Here is a 14481-nt window from a genome sequence, read left to right as displayed (position 1 = left end):
TTTCCGGATGCACCGGACCTACTGATGAGTTTTTGGAAATGTCTGCAAAGATTCTTACATACATTTGAGTTAAGAAGTGAAATAAATACTTTTCAAACAAACTTAAGACAATGAAATACTTTAATTTTGCTGATACAGACAAAATAGACAAATATTATAAAAGACATCTCAAACACAAACGCCTGCGACAGGAAAATAAATACTTCTTAGTCTCAGTGAGTGAGACGACTTCTACCCCGTCTCTGCACGCGAGGACACGGCCCGACATCTGATGGACACAGTGGCACCGATGAAATGCGTCCTCTCAGATCAGTTCAATGGCCTGCATCAAGGTGTGTTGTACCAAAGCGCTGCTTCCAGTCTCTGCGCTAAGCTAAGCGTCATGTACCTCCACAAAGACCTGACACGGTTCTTTGCAAATGAGCGTATTCTCAGAAATATTGAAGGCGATTAATCGCCGTGAAGAAGAAACCAACAACTGCTACAAATAGTGTCGATCGGCTTTTCCGCTGCTCAGTTCTCACGTCTTTCACAGGCTCCAGAGCCTCGAATACGCAGCCTTAAAAACGAGACTCCATTTGGCAACGAGCCGTTGTCAAGGAGCACAAAGGAGCACTTTGGGAGGCTGCACACTGGCCTCTTACAAACAGTTTGGCTATTTACAAAAGCATTTGTGCCAGGAAACATTTAAAAGAAGTCTACAGAATTAAGAAAGGATGCTCTGATTGTTCAGGCGTGTCATCTCGGGTAATAATCAGCAGCGTGCTTCTCTTGGTTGCAAAGACAAGCACGTGATCCCTTGCTTTGATTTTTTTTTTGGAAGCTCGGCTCTCTGTACGTTCATTTCACTAAAGACCTCCTCTGGGACCTTGATGAGCCGAGGGTGAGGGTGATATATATACACACAATGAAGTTAACCTTCTACCCTTTGAAGTTTGCATAAAAACGGTTCGTACAAGTAAATAAAAAAAGAAAACACCCTGGTGCTGAAAAACCCTTTCAGAGATCAACATTGTTCATAAAACAGCGGTCAGCTGTTGTCATGTTCGCAAAAGGGCATTGCTTCACAGTACGTGGACCCCATTGATTGGTCCTCCCAGACAAGACGAACTTCTTGTCAAAGAAAGCGAATCCTATAGAGAATACAGCGTTTCTGAAACTCAAGATTCTATACAACAGAACCATTGCAGGAGTTCCTCCAAGTCACAAAACACTGGCAACCGTCTCCGTGAAAAGGGGGAACTGTGGTGGCGTCTGAGCAAAAAAATAAAAAGCAGCAATGACAAATGAAGACCTGGTGAAAGTGGTGTAAAAGTAGTGAAAAAGAAGAAGTGCACCCGCCGGCCACACGGTGTTATCTAAGCTCGTCGGTAGCTTTGGGGACTCTGAGGACTTTGTAAATGTCATTGGAAAACACTGTGGTGAAGTGGGGTCTGGAGCTCCTGGCCATGTGGGTGCAGAGGGGAGTTTTGCCAGCGTTTAGGGGGTCCTCGATGTCCCAAATCTCTGGCATGCTGCACCCGGGCCTGGGCGCAGAGGGAGAAAAAAAAAACGAGATGAACATCTGCAACCAGCATTTCAAACCTGATTGAAAGGGTCCCTCTGGATAAAAAACAAAAAGTGAAAAACTGTGAGCCTTTGCTGATGTTATTTGCTGGGATACCTGGTACGCCTGGTGCACCACGAGTCCTCCAACACAAAGAAGTCCACCCCCAGCTTCACCAGGTTCCCCTTCACGGTGTCTGCAGACATGCGGCTGTACATGGAGTACACCAGCTTGGTCCTCTCCCTGCGAGGGACACCACACAGAAAACCAACTACAGTTAACTATGCCAATGAATTCTTTGCCCCTTTAAGTCATCATATGCATATTACAGGCAATTGCCAAAATCCAATTTCATAAATATTTTTTTTCTTACACGCCATTGATACCAATCTTAGTATCTTTTCATGTAAAGCAGTGAAACACACACACACACACACACAGTGTCCAAAGAACTGCCGTTGAGTTCCACTGACCTCAGACCAGCGTCTTCGTAGTGGGGGTGGTTGACGATGGGCCGACCCGTGGAGAGCTTCACGCTGGCCATGGTGGGCATCGCCCCGGCGAACACGGCGTCTGCATCGACGAACAAAGGTAACACCAGTGGAACTTGTTAGCAACACACTGTGTCCGGGTGCTCTCTAGAGCCAGTGGAAGATCGACACTGTGACCTTTGTGAAAGAGGATTTGCATCAGGACTGTTGTATAACTTGCTTTTATTTAAGTGTGTATTTGTTCATATTCAAACTAATTTAGCTAAATTGATCTTGATGTCTAGACAGTTTTTCCCCTTTCAATTCACAGAAGAACAACTATTAAGTAGACCTGTCTGTCCAGAAATGATCCAGAAGCTCCCTTGCTGTATGATGTAATTATAATGTAATTACATAAAGTAAGTAAGAGAATCAAATGTATTCATATAGCAGACTATATTGCCAGTTATTTGGATTGCGTTTTAGATTTTTCTACATCCCACTGATATTTCACTGTAACCATGGAAGCGGGCCACCCCCCCCCCCCCTCACCTGGACGGGTGTTGTCCTGGATCCAGTCCAGCAGCTCCTCCTGCGGCAGGTTGCTGAACTCTCCGATGATCCCCCACTGGGCCCGCAGGTTGGCCACTCCGTACACGGCCATGATGGCCATGACCACGAACACGGCCAGCTGGTGTTTAAACTTGTCCCCGATCCAACCAAACAGCTGTGTGTGGGGGGGGGGGAGGGGAATAGTTTCAATAAACAACAGAAGCAGAGCTCAAAAAACTGCAGCATTAAAGAACAAACTCCAATCACAGACCTGCTTGGAGCAGATGAGCGAGGCCATGATGCACATGTGCGGCGTCAGGAAGAGCTTCAGACGCATGATGAGGACGGCGAGGACGGCGAACGCCACCAGCTGCAGGCCGTGGTACACCAGCTGCAGAGACACAGGTTAGCACGCGGTCTGATCCCACTCGAGGGGGATGACAGGTTGTCTTTAGTCAACCCGGTGATAATAAATAGCGATGCCGGTACGTTTACGTTCCTTTGGATTCTCGCGATGAAAGCGGGTCATGATTTCATTGCTGTCGAGTTTTCCCCCCCCCCCCCCCACTGAGTATCATCTGGCAAATTGTGTTGGAGAGAAAGCAGACTTCCACACGGGGGGGATATTTTCCAACAGAAACCATCTGGACTGATGAGTAACAGGAAATATGATGTATTCTTGAATTCGCTGTGAAACGTCTCATTCAGCTCCCGCGCTGCTGCCACTTTTAGAACACCCCCCCCCCCCCCCCCCCCCCGGGGGGCCCTGCGGCGTTACCCACACAGCCATGCAGGAATATTACGGCAATTACCCGGGGAACTCAGGGAGCTGGTGGATGAACATCTGAACGGTTTCCTACCCTCAGAGGGATAGAACTGAAAAATTGGATGAAGCAACTGAGAGAACGACAAGAAAAAAAAAAGCAGCAAGGGGGGGGATTTCAGAACAGAAGGGGAGGCTTCCTTTCATTTCTTGGTAATGAGAAAAGGGATGAAACGCATTTAGGGAGCGAGAGACCGAACAGGCGTCGGACCGGAGGAATCAAAATTAAACACAAACGGATTAAGAAAAATGGAACGACGCTGCCAAAAAAAGCCCCCCCCCCCCCGAGTTCACACGGAGGTGTTGTCATAACGCTGGAGCGTTTACCCAACAGTGAGGAGGATGTGAAAAGCATTTCTTCTCACCTCTCCTTTGGCGGCGATTTCAGACCTGCAACACAGAAACAGCGTGAAGAGAATCCGCGTTAAGACGTGTAGATGAACGATTCCCATTTCCCCATCTGGATCGGCGCCGAGGCCTCGAGCCGCTCACCCCTCGGCTTCGTCCGCGTCGTCGGGCCTGACGGACCTCTTCCCGCCGTCCCTCGGGGAGCGGACTACATCCTGAACGGTCTGGAGAGGAGTCAAAATTGATTCCATTAAACGTCACGCTTCCAACAAATGGAGCCGAAGCAGGAAGAGACGACTCGCTGGCGTATCGCGTTCCGTTCTTTGTCGAGCCGACTTACGTATTCTTAGCTCGGCGTGGGCCGACGTAATGAGATTACACGGCATAAAGAGCAGTTCCTCAAATGTCTTTTTTCACTAAGCCCCCCCCCCCCCCCCCCCAAAAGATATATTTCATGTTTCAGCACTTCAAGAATAAAATATTGCTCTTGTTCCTTTCCCTTAAATATACCCACGTGAATGCCAACAAAGCTTCCCACATTTTCCACCGCAATATAAAATAAGAAAAGAAATCCTCCTTAATCCACACAGCTCTCCTCAGGGGTGGAGATGATGGATCGAAAACCAGAGTGTTAGTACGTGTTAGTACGGGGGGGGGGAGGAGGACTCACCCGCCCAGCGATGAGAGCCACCACCAGCACGTTGATGGGCAGCAGCATGGTCCTGAGGTAACGCAGAGGCGTCTGAGGGGGGGGGGGGGCGGAACACGTCACATTCAGAGCACACGTCTCCCTCGGCTTTTTAAAAAAAAAATCCCCTGACATTTTATCACTTTACCTCCAACTCCATGAAGTCAAATTCTGCGGCACAAGTGTACATCAGAGTGTGGAAGTCCTTGTAGCTCGTGAACTTGGACTTTATCAGAGCACTGATGTGAGCCTGGAACAGACAAAAAACAAACAAACACATAATTACAGGTAGGTCGTATTTTTTGGGGGTAAAATTCCTGACTTTAAATGTTTGAATGCGTTTGAAAACGTTAATTGTTCAGTATAACCTTGGCGTTATTAAAATGTTGGTACATCACGAGCTGAAATAAGGCGTTGCCTTTGACTTTAAGCAACAATTCTCATCATGATCACATCAGCGACATAAATTCAAGTTCCTTCCGCACACGTGGATCTCTCAGAGTGACGTTGCGGCGGCTTACATCGTCCGAGGCGCAGAGCACCGAGGACAGCAGCGACTTGAGAAGCAGCGTGGAGCCGACCCAAGCCAAACCCTGCATGAGCTGAGGAGAGGGAGAGAGGAGACGGGGGTTCACTCACACTCACACATTTATTGCAGGAACCCGGGACGAAAGCCTCAATGTGCCGTGCAGCCGGGCGGATTGTGACAGTTATTTCCAGCCTTTCAACTCTTCAAGTGAGAAATAAACGGCCCGATTTGAAGTTAAGGCTAAATAATCGGCAGCATGTTTACTCCGAGACATTTAAAACGAGATTACTGGAATATATAAATATGCTATACTTCCACGTACCCAGGTGACGACGCCAGGTGTGAGAACTTGAGCGAATCGATCCCTCAATGCAATGATTGCCTGAAAAGGAAAATCTAATTTAAAAAAAAAACCCATGTAGAAAGCGGTCTCTATACACACACACACACACACACACACAGATGATTTGGTACTTCCATTTCCCTCTGCAACGACATTCACTCAAACAAACGCGTTTGTCGTTTCAGCCCAAGGACCAGATGGAGCCGACGGCTCTTTTTCTTGAGACCCGACTCACCCAGATGGAGAGGAGCGAGGAGGCGTAGAAGGACGTGAGCAGCATGGAGTTGCCAAACATCAGGACGAAGCAGACGGCGAGGGTTACCTGGGATGAACGAATAGAGTGGAGGGTTTATGACCTCAGAAAGTACGATCAGCCGGTGTATTTAAAAAAAAAAAAAAAATCCAGTGGCCTCACAAAAACATATTCACACAGATTTATTGTGGTGGTCTGAAATCGACGGGACTAAAGTCCTTCTGCTGTTACCAACACTCCATTAAACCGACGCTTTGTACTTTGAATACACAGCCACCAGCAAAGTCTAATCCCATTCACTGAACCCTTGATGCTTAATCCCACAGCGAGGAGTGAAATAATGCACCACTCGGGAGGCAGGGACGCCCAACAATTTGCCCAACTGATTTTTTTCTTTTACAGCTTCCTTTAAAAAGCTGCAGGCAGCGAACTAAAAATAATCTACCAGTAGTTCCAAGGGACACTGCTCAGCCAACAACGCTGGAGGTCACATAGAGGACACACACACACGCACACACACACGGTTTCCAGGCTCTCTAAATTATGCACAGGCATATTCCTTCCTCTGAGACAAATCTTCATCTCACCACAAGGTGGGTGGGTGGGGGGGTCGGGGGGGGGGGGGGGGGGGGGGTGGGTGCTCTCCTTATCGGCGGCGCACACAGGGGCCGGCTAACAGCCCGGCATGCCGAGCGGATTAGGGAGAAAGAATGTGGAGGGACAAAAAAGACCTAACACACACACACACACACACACACACACACACACACACACACACACACACACACACACACACACACACACACACACACACACGGAACACACGGAACACACGGAACACAAATCCTTATTATATATTTATATTTATATAACAATCAACAGATGTGTTGTGTTGAAGTTGCCAACACACGCGGACGGACGTCATCCCTGCCTCGGCTGGCGTCGTCCTCGCGGCTCGTGAAACTTCTCCGGCCGAAGGAGCTCAGCGGGATGAGGAGAACCGAAGCGGAGCACGTTACGGCTGGAAGGACTTTCACTAAAGTCGGGCACAACACACAGTGCTCGCTCACACACACACACACACACACACACACACACACTCTGAAAGCCACAATCCTCAGTCAGGGAAACATTTCGTCCCTTTGAGGTCTCCTTCCTCTGAGGTGTTGTTTTATTTCCCTCCAGCAAAATTGGGTTATTTTGCATCTTTCTATTTCTGCATAAAAAAAAAAAAAAAACACTTTCATTTATGTGGTCTCAGCAGTTTGGGTGCGTCGGTGTGATTAATTTCACCGTTGAATCGAACCAAGCTACCGATGTGCCATTGTGCGATGCACCAGAGGCCTGAGAAAGCAGAAGCAGCCCCCACCCCCCCCCGGCTCAGCTACTGTACCATATGAGTGACCAGGATGGATTGCATCTTGGTGGCGGCGAGGTAACCCAGGATGTAGGAAGCAAACAGAGAAGCCACCTGGAAAAGAAAAAAACAATGACCAGAGAAAGCTTTATGTTTTGATCTTTTCTTACATTACCGCAGCTCATTTCTAAATGACTGCCATCTTTATTTTGGCCTTGGGTCTCTTTTATAAATGCACAGGTGGCACATTCAAGGATGTGACAAAGGGATTAGAGGTACCATAATACTACATGTTATTGCGTAACGGTGCCAATAGTTGTGCCATTCTAAAATATTTCGAGTGTATTTGGAGTATTTATCCTCCTCCTCTTGTACAGCACTCGATGAGCAGCTTACACGAGCACAACAAAAGGAGACGCCGTTCAGCATCTCGTCTGAGCGTCCTGAGGGGGCTCCGCCGGGGCGTGGGCTGAGCCGCAGCGCGGTTCAAACTACGGCTACTTTGTCTGTCTGCCCCCCCCCCCGCCCTCCCCCGCATCTACAGTTTCCAGGAGGATTTCTTATGCCCTTTTATTTTTCCGGCCGCGTGTCAGGAGGGGTTTATGAAATGAGGACGTAAACGGGGGCCATTCTTGCATGATCGCAATCTCTTTTCTGTCAGCGTTGCCCTTTTCGGTTCTTTTCCATCCACTATTTGACAATCCAGTCACATCCCACGCCAGAATCCTCTGCTCTCTACAGTCTGTATTTTCTCCCTAACCTGCTTTCTTCCCGCATTCTCTCTCTCTCTCTCTCTCTTCCCCCCCCCCCCCGCCGATGTCTCCCTTGCTCTGCGTTTACCTGAGTGAGCAGCACAAACTGGGCAAACTGCCAAGGCAGCATGAAGCACAAATTGGAGACGCCGAGGGCGACCATGGCTGTCCTGCTCGGGTTCCGTGTCCTGGGGAGAGGCGAGAGAAAGAATCACGGCGGTGAAAGAAAGAAAGAGAGAGGGAAGGAGAGAGAGACAGGGGAGGAGATAAGGGAAGAAGCATTAGGACGATACAAGCGCACACATTCACTTGCAATCCAGAGTCTGCTGCAAAGCCCCCCCACATGTGTGCAATGGGGAGATTATCTGACCACGCTTCAGTGCACCGTTTAGCAGAAAACAAAAGGCGTAGCTACAGCACACAGAGCCTGCATCCCTTCAACGTGTCAAGGAAACCATGTGTTACTTTTGCTCTTTTGCATACACAACAGTGAGCGCTTTTAGGCTGCAGTCCACGGGAGGCGGAGCCTCTAACGCCGCGGCGTGCTCTGGGGGTTCTGATGGGTGCACAGGCACTTGAGATGGGATTGGTTTGTTTTCCGCGGCTTGGGTCTGACGAGCAGCTTTTGCATGTGAAGAGAACAGGTTGCCGTGCGCCGCTGCGGCTGTAGGACGGAGCTTACCGCAGGATGTGGGTGAGAAGGAGCATCTGCAGGACGAGGAAGGGGTAGGCGAAGCTCTCCCTGAGGGGCGGAGTCCACATGACACGGGTGCTCTGACATGCACACGAAAAAAATGCATCAAAACACCACAGTGGATGGGATCAACAATGTTTTTTTTAAATTAAAACAAGGAGGCCTTCACAAGTGTCTCCTTCCTCCGTGGATGAAAAATGTAGTTTGCTAAAATCCTACGTTGGTCTTTTAAAGGGACAAAAAGACATTCCCCACACTTAACAGATAATTGGTCAGGGACGAAACTCCAGTTAAACTTGTGTTGAACTTGAATGGATTGCGTCACACTCGCTCTTTTGTTCATATATTGATAATTCAACCTCATAAACTTAATGGATTGGAACAGATTGGATCTCCGGTAATTCAGATCAAACTCCAGCTGTTATTTTAATGTGCCATATGCTTATATAATCAACCCTGCACATCTGCTGATAAGTAGTTTTATTATGTGTACTCAGCATCTTTGGCCCACAGAATCAATTAGGTTTTATCTGATCTCATTTTCAGGTTGAGGCTCGAGTGTTCCCTGGCCATCTGTTCCATGAAGGGAAAAAAGGAGTCAGACTATCAAAGCCCTCTGATCGGGGGGCAAAAAAAAAAAACTTGATAGGGAGATCTTCCCAAACAGATGTGGCAGCATCCAATGAAAGTCGCAGGAGAAGCACGACACACTAACGTTTGGACAAAACAGCACCCGGCATTATTTTGTTAGTATAAAAAGCCCCGAAAATGACAGATGGTGGTTGCAAATTAAATTGAGCGGAGAGCACATTGCGACTCGTTTAGCACCCGGAACTTAAAGTTTAGTTCTGGACCACATAGGCCTGACTTGGTGTCATCTCTTTGCTATTGAATCTCACAGGTTTGTCCCCCCCGAGCTGCATTCATGAGTCAGCTGCTTCCTCGTAAAATAACAGATGCTCCTGAAACCTCCAACCCAGAAAGAGGAGGGCATCACCTGCTAGTGTGTGTGTGTGTGTGTGCTCGATCTGACAGGCTTACTATTGGAGCGAGAGGAGGCTTTTAGCTCCATTTCAAGCCACCAGAAGGACCTTCTAGCTCTGCTAGTTCACAGACACACCCGGTCAGGGCGGTGCACTCACCTCGCCGTGGTTGAAGAAGAAACACACGGCGGTGACGACGCCGCCCAGTCGACTGCCGCTGCACCGGGAAAACAAGCAGGAAAGAGCGGAAACGACAGGTTGAGGTTGAGGAAGGTCATCCGCCCACCTCTCGTTTCACGTCAGGTGAAAAAAACAAGTTACCTGAGATAGACCCCGTAGATGAAGAACAGGCTCATCATCGCACCGTTCAGCAGGAACACAAAGCTCACGTAGAAGTACGCCGGGTCGCCCATCCCTGATGTGCACAACGCACACACAGACACACACACACAAGCACGAGTCCGGAAAGTAAACAGAGATGTTCTCTCTTAGGGCTGAAGGTTATGTATGGACACAGAAAGCACTGCTTTGTTAGTTGAGGAACCATATAATAGGGTTTTTTTTTCCATCCACGTCTCCACAGCTGCCTCTTACTAAACAAAAATGAACACAACATGTGGGGGATTTTTGTAACGTTGTAAAGTTTCATCAGGTCCATTGTATTTCTTCTGGAAGTGGCTTCACGCTGTGAGGTGCCGGTGCAGAAACAGCCCACGAAGCAGGTAGCCCCTGAGCAGAGCTCTGTTAGAGGTGAAAAATTAACTCTACAAACCCCGTGATTGAAGGAGGGTTTTATTTTCAGCCGTTCCTATTGGTCCATATCACACAGAACAATATACTATCCATATACTGTGATGACGGCGTCGACGGGTGGAATCAAACAGAGGACCTTTAAATTCATGCAATCCCTCCCCGGCTCTCAAAAGAGGTAAACATGCCCCCCCCCCCTGCAAAGATCGGAGGAACTGCCCGAGCACTTCCCTTTGACCTTATCACAGCAGTGAACATGAGACAGTGTTGCACTGCATTATTATTTCCCTTTTAGTACAGAAACTTCCTGAGTAGATGAAGCTCGGTGTGAAAACGTTGTATGATGTGACACGCCGACAGTCACAGGAAACCCTCCCCCTTTGCGGCGGCTCGATCTTGTGCGACGCAATGTAAACACTGCGAGAGCCGCCCGCGTACAGGGGAGGGGGGGCGGGGGCGGGGGGGGGGGGGGGGGGCGCTGTTAATGAGACTGACAGAAACACACAGATTGCAGCCCCACAAAAAGGCAGAGCTGACAGCAGCTTGTTTACTGTCAGCAGATTTACTTTCCTGCGAGCAAATATCACAAAGCTATTTATAGGTGAAGAGCATTTTTCGGGGCTACTTTAGCAATAATAATGCTTCTCTTCTGTAGCGGTGTTCTGCCTGTTGTTGGCGTATTAGTCTTTCCCAGAGTTTTCTGTCATGGTTTTGTGAAACGTGTTATCTCACTATTAATCTCACTATTTATCCAGCTGCATTTCCTTCTTAATGGGAATAGGGCTAAGAGTGCGAAGCTGGGAAAGCGACCAGTACGGATCATTGTGTTGGTGGTTTTGTTGTAGCCGTTGGTATATTTCTACATTTCTTTTATTGAAAGAAAACCTTGGCATTAGTGGTTTTAATTATATAAGCTGCTCAGAGGGAGTGTTAAGAAGTGAATCCATCAGTACTCTACGAAGAGCACCGTTCTAGTAAATTAGACCTTCTTTTGAGCACAAAAAAAAAAATGAACAGAATCAAACGACTGCATGGGTTCTTTGATCAATTCCTTCCGTGTAATTCATTTATTTTCTCTCCACTGCCAACTCCCCGTGAGGCTGTTTTGACTTCATCTGTCCTCAAAAGAAGAAAAGCATCAAAGTCTGTGAAGAAAGGAGTCATCTAGTCAATTCAGCGCGAGACTGTGTGAGTGTCTTTAATGTTAGCGTCGCTCTAGGTCTTTAAGGGCGAAACTGTCTGATTTTAGGACGTTGTCACCACAACCTGCTGTGTGTGTGTCTGTGTGTGTGTGTGTGTGTGTGTGTCTGTGTGTGCTCAAACAAGTGCTTTTGCAGATCAGGCTGCAGCTCCGGGGCAACGGTCTGTACCTTCACAGCTGTCCACGGGAGTGAGTCCCTCTCCTCTATTGATGGACCAGCACATCTTTGTGGGAATCCCAAAGTATCCCATAACACCCGTGTACGTCCGGTACCAGCTGGCCAGGACCACCTGGGGAGCAGAGACGGATGAGAAACAGTGCGAAGCCTGTTCCAACAGAGTGTCTGAAAGGCCTCTGTTGTCTTTTAGAATCCCATAACCTTCCCAGTATGGCTCTTTCTTGCAGTGTTTGGTTAGAACGAGTAAAGGTTTGGTCCCAAACACAACCCACCTAGCTATAGAGGAAGCATGGAGAAACAGAAATTGAGTGTGAAAAAAAAAAAGAAAAAGTTTTAGACTAAACTTTGGTGTCGTCTTATGAACAAGTACAATTCCACAACGTTCCCAAACCGAGCGTACAAACGGCATTACCTCTGGGTAGAGATTGAATCTCTTCAGCGTGTTAATAACCAGGGGGAACTCCGTGAGCCGGTCGTTCATGACCATGTGCAGGCCGTCCAGGAAAGCCGGGGCTTCAATGATGGTCTTGTAGTAGGAATAATACAGACCCTGGAACCAACAGAAGGGAGATTTAAATGGATTCAACACAAAATGTACACCAACATTTTCAACATGGTCAGAATCACAAGTGTTCATTTTGAAAAGGGGCCGTTAAGCACCGTGGGAGAAACATTTTTGAAGAGCACGTGGAGTCAGTGTGGCCACATTACACATCTGAATTTTTATTTAGACTCCCACGTTCACTGAAAATGAATTCCTTGGAACTGACAAATCGCAGCCTGCTTTCCTGTTGGGTGGATGACCCGCGGGTCAGAGTACGCTTCCCTTCAGCTTTGCACAGGCGCTTGTCAAATAGAAAACAGGGGCACGGAAATGTCCGTGTCCTCAGTGATGTGCTAATAACCAATAGCGCATCACAAACAGCTGTATTAGAACGACATATATCTGAAGATGATTTTCATAAGCAACAGGGAGGCGCCGTTCCGCCTTAAGCATTCACAATCGGGCCGATACCGAGTGCTAATCTGAAAGCAGTGATTGATTAACGAGCTGTTTGCCCCGCGGACTGGAAGCGTTCTCCTGTCATGCAACTCAAACATTGCTTTGAAACAAAATACATCTTTATTGAAATAATGGCATCCAATATACTCAGCCTGAATTGGAGCAATATTAGCATCTAATAATGAATCCATTGTATAGCCCAGAAAAACAGAACAAAATTGGCATAGAACAAAACCCCCAAATTTTCATTTCACTGCCGGTTGAGTAGTGACGTGCCCTCACGCTGTGACCTGCCGTTCTTTTAGATTAAATGTACCTCTCATCAGGGCTCATGACAAGCCATGATGTAAATTTTATGCAAAGGAGGTATCAAGTGAACACGTTCCATCCCTCCGACACACAACGAATCCACTCCCAACATTACAGTTGCTTCGGAGGATTATTTTCTGCTTGACTGTCCTTGAGATCTATTCATACAGGAGATACTTTGTTGAACATACATTCCTTGCCAATTTATAAAATGTGTCCTAAATCAGTATCTACAGCTGAAACCATTAGTTTGAGGAATTGATTGGTTGGAAAAATGAATGACCTTTCGGATAATCATTTGATATTTTAGGTCATTTATCATGGAAGGAGGCCAAACCGCTCATGATCTTTTAGGACCTTTTACAGACAATTGGTCAGCATCATCATCTTCCTTTAATCTATGTTGCATGGGCTATCCCATTATACCCCGAACAGTACAGGCTCAAATAAGAAATCAGTGTTTAAAAATAAACTATTAACAGTGCCTCCCAATCATAAAAGAAAACGTATAAATATCATTACCATTTCTGTCCGGAAAGCCATTTCCTTCTCCAGGTTCGACAGGTGAGAAAAGTGCCTGTCATTCTCAAACAGCTGTGAGAGATGATGCCTAGTCACGGGAGGAGAAACGCGTGAGCACGAATCCACAAGCAAACACGGCCACGGGTTGGAAAGAGTGACAAATAAACACGCGGATGGCGCAAACTCACCAGTGGAGGAACCCAGTCAGAGCAGCTGTGGACGGAGAGAATTCACTTTAAACCGCTGCTCGTTAAACAGTTAAACTACCGGGGCGAGGATAGCCACGTACGTGGCTACGAGAAAGAAAAAGAAGAAGAAAAAAAATCACCGGAAACTTTGCCAAGAAGACCTGTTAACACATAAGCTGAGAGCCACGGCGACAAATGACTTCACCTGCGACGTTTAAGCGTTGGCACACATGGGTGGCTAGCGCTGATGAGCTAGCGTTAAGGCGAGCTAACGTTAGCCAACTAATCAGCACCGCGGTAACTTAATTTAGCGGATGCTAGTAGCGTGGCTACATATCGTTAGCAGCCGTTAGCTAAGGGGGGGGGGGGGCGCGGACTGGAAGCTAACCGGCTAACGAGCCGAACTTACCGAGTAGAAGAGTGATTCCCAGCTTCGCGACCGCGGAGGGAGTGAGCCCGAGCTTGTGCCTGATGCCCGAGAGCCCGTTGGGGTGCGCGCCGTTGAAAGCTTTGCCCTCCCTGCCCGGCCGCCGAGCGTTACTTTTGCCGGGGGGCGAAACGTGCGGGGTTCTGTCGCGGTCAGCCTGGGTCGCCGGACTCTTCCCGGTCTGTTTTCTGTTTTTAGTCACCATGATTTTCCCCGTGGAGTGCCGAGCTTAAACAACGGCGGCGAGGCGCCACTGAGGGAGACGACGCAACAAAAAAAAACCCGAGGGGTGTGCGCTGAGCAGCACTACCGCCGCTTGTATCTGTGCCTCGGATCTGCCCCTTCACTACTTTGGTGATGCTTTCACTGGGGTTCTCGCTTCAGACGGTTGTGACGCTTCGCCCCCTGCCGGAGGGTAGACGGCACTACAAGGAGCTTCTGGGGTAACCATGGCAACGCCTACCAGCGGGTACCATACGCGTGGTAATACTTTCACAGGTTTAACATGTTCATGTGATTTTTATTTTGTATAGATTTTTACTTGTATATTACACAGGTATATATA

The 14481-nt window shown here is 47.9% G+C and overlaps 1 protein-coding gene across 1 annotated transcript; it reads right to left on the bottom strand.

Moving 5' to 3' along the window:
- Positions 1 to 102: 102 nt before the first annotated feature.
- dpy19l1l (dpy-19-like 1, like (H. sapiens)) lies at positions 103 to 14270 on the bottom strand. Its single transcript, XM_037454761.2, has 22 exons — positions 13899 to 14270; positions 13490 to 13514; positions 13302 to 13389; positions 11880 to 12017; positions 11459 to 11579; positions 9660 to 9753; positions 9498 to 9555; positions 8344 to 8435; positions 7750 to 7849; positions 6946 to 7023; positions 5535 to 5621; positions 5279 to 5338; positions 4949 to 5029; positions 4576 to 4677; positions 4410 to 4481; positions 3884 to 3963; positions 3757 to 3781; positions 2840 to 2959; positions 2569 to 2743; positions 2020 to 2119; positions 1664 to 1789; positions 103 to 1526 (listed from the first exon to the last, which is right to left on the bottom strand). The coding sequence occupies exons 1-22, from the start codon at positions 14119 to 14121 to the stop codon at positions 1355 to 1357; spliced, it is 2217 nt and encodes a 738-aa protein (XP_037310658.2). The 5' UTR covers positions 14122 to 14270; the 3' UTR covers positions 103 to 1354.
- Positions 14271 to 14481: the final 211 nt, after the last annotated feature.

Source organism: Pungitius pungitius, chromosome 11 (assembly GCF_949316345.1).
Source record: "Pungitius pungitius chromosome 11, fPunPun2.1, whole genome shotgun sequence".
Taxonomy (NCBI): domain Eukaryota; kingdom Metazoa; phylum Chordata; class Actinopteri; order Perciformes; family Gasterosteidae; genus Pungitius; species Pungitius pungitius.
The sequence above is the reverse complement of the archived record's forward strand: the minus strand, read 5'-3'. Positions and strand labels throughout refer to the sequence as shown.

What these genes read in the sequence shown, in the direction of transcription:
- dpy19l1l (XM_037454761.2), bottom strand. Translation starts at nt 14,121, where the DNA reads ATGGTGACTAAAAACAGAAAACAGACCGGGAAGAGTCCGGCGACCCAG. An exon ending in ATCTACGGGGTCTATCTCAG is followed by an intron (nt 9,556 to 9,659) that starts GTAACTTGTTTT and finishes TTCCCGGTGCAG; the next exon opens with CGGCAGTCGACTGGGCGGCG. An exon ending in CACCTGGCGTCGTCACCTGG is followed by an intron (nt 5,030 to 5,278) that starts GTACGTGGAAGT and finishes CCCTCTCCTCAG; the next exon opens with CTCATGCAGGGTTTGGCTTG.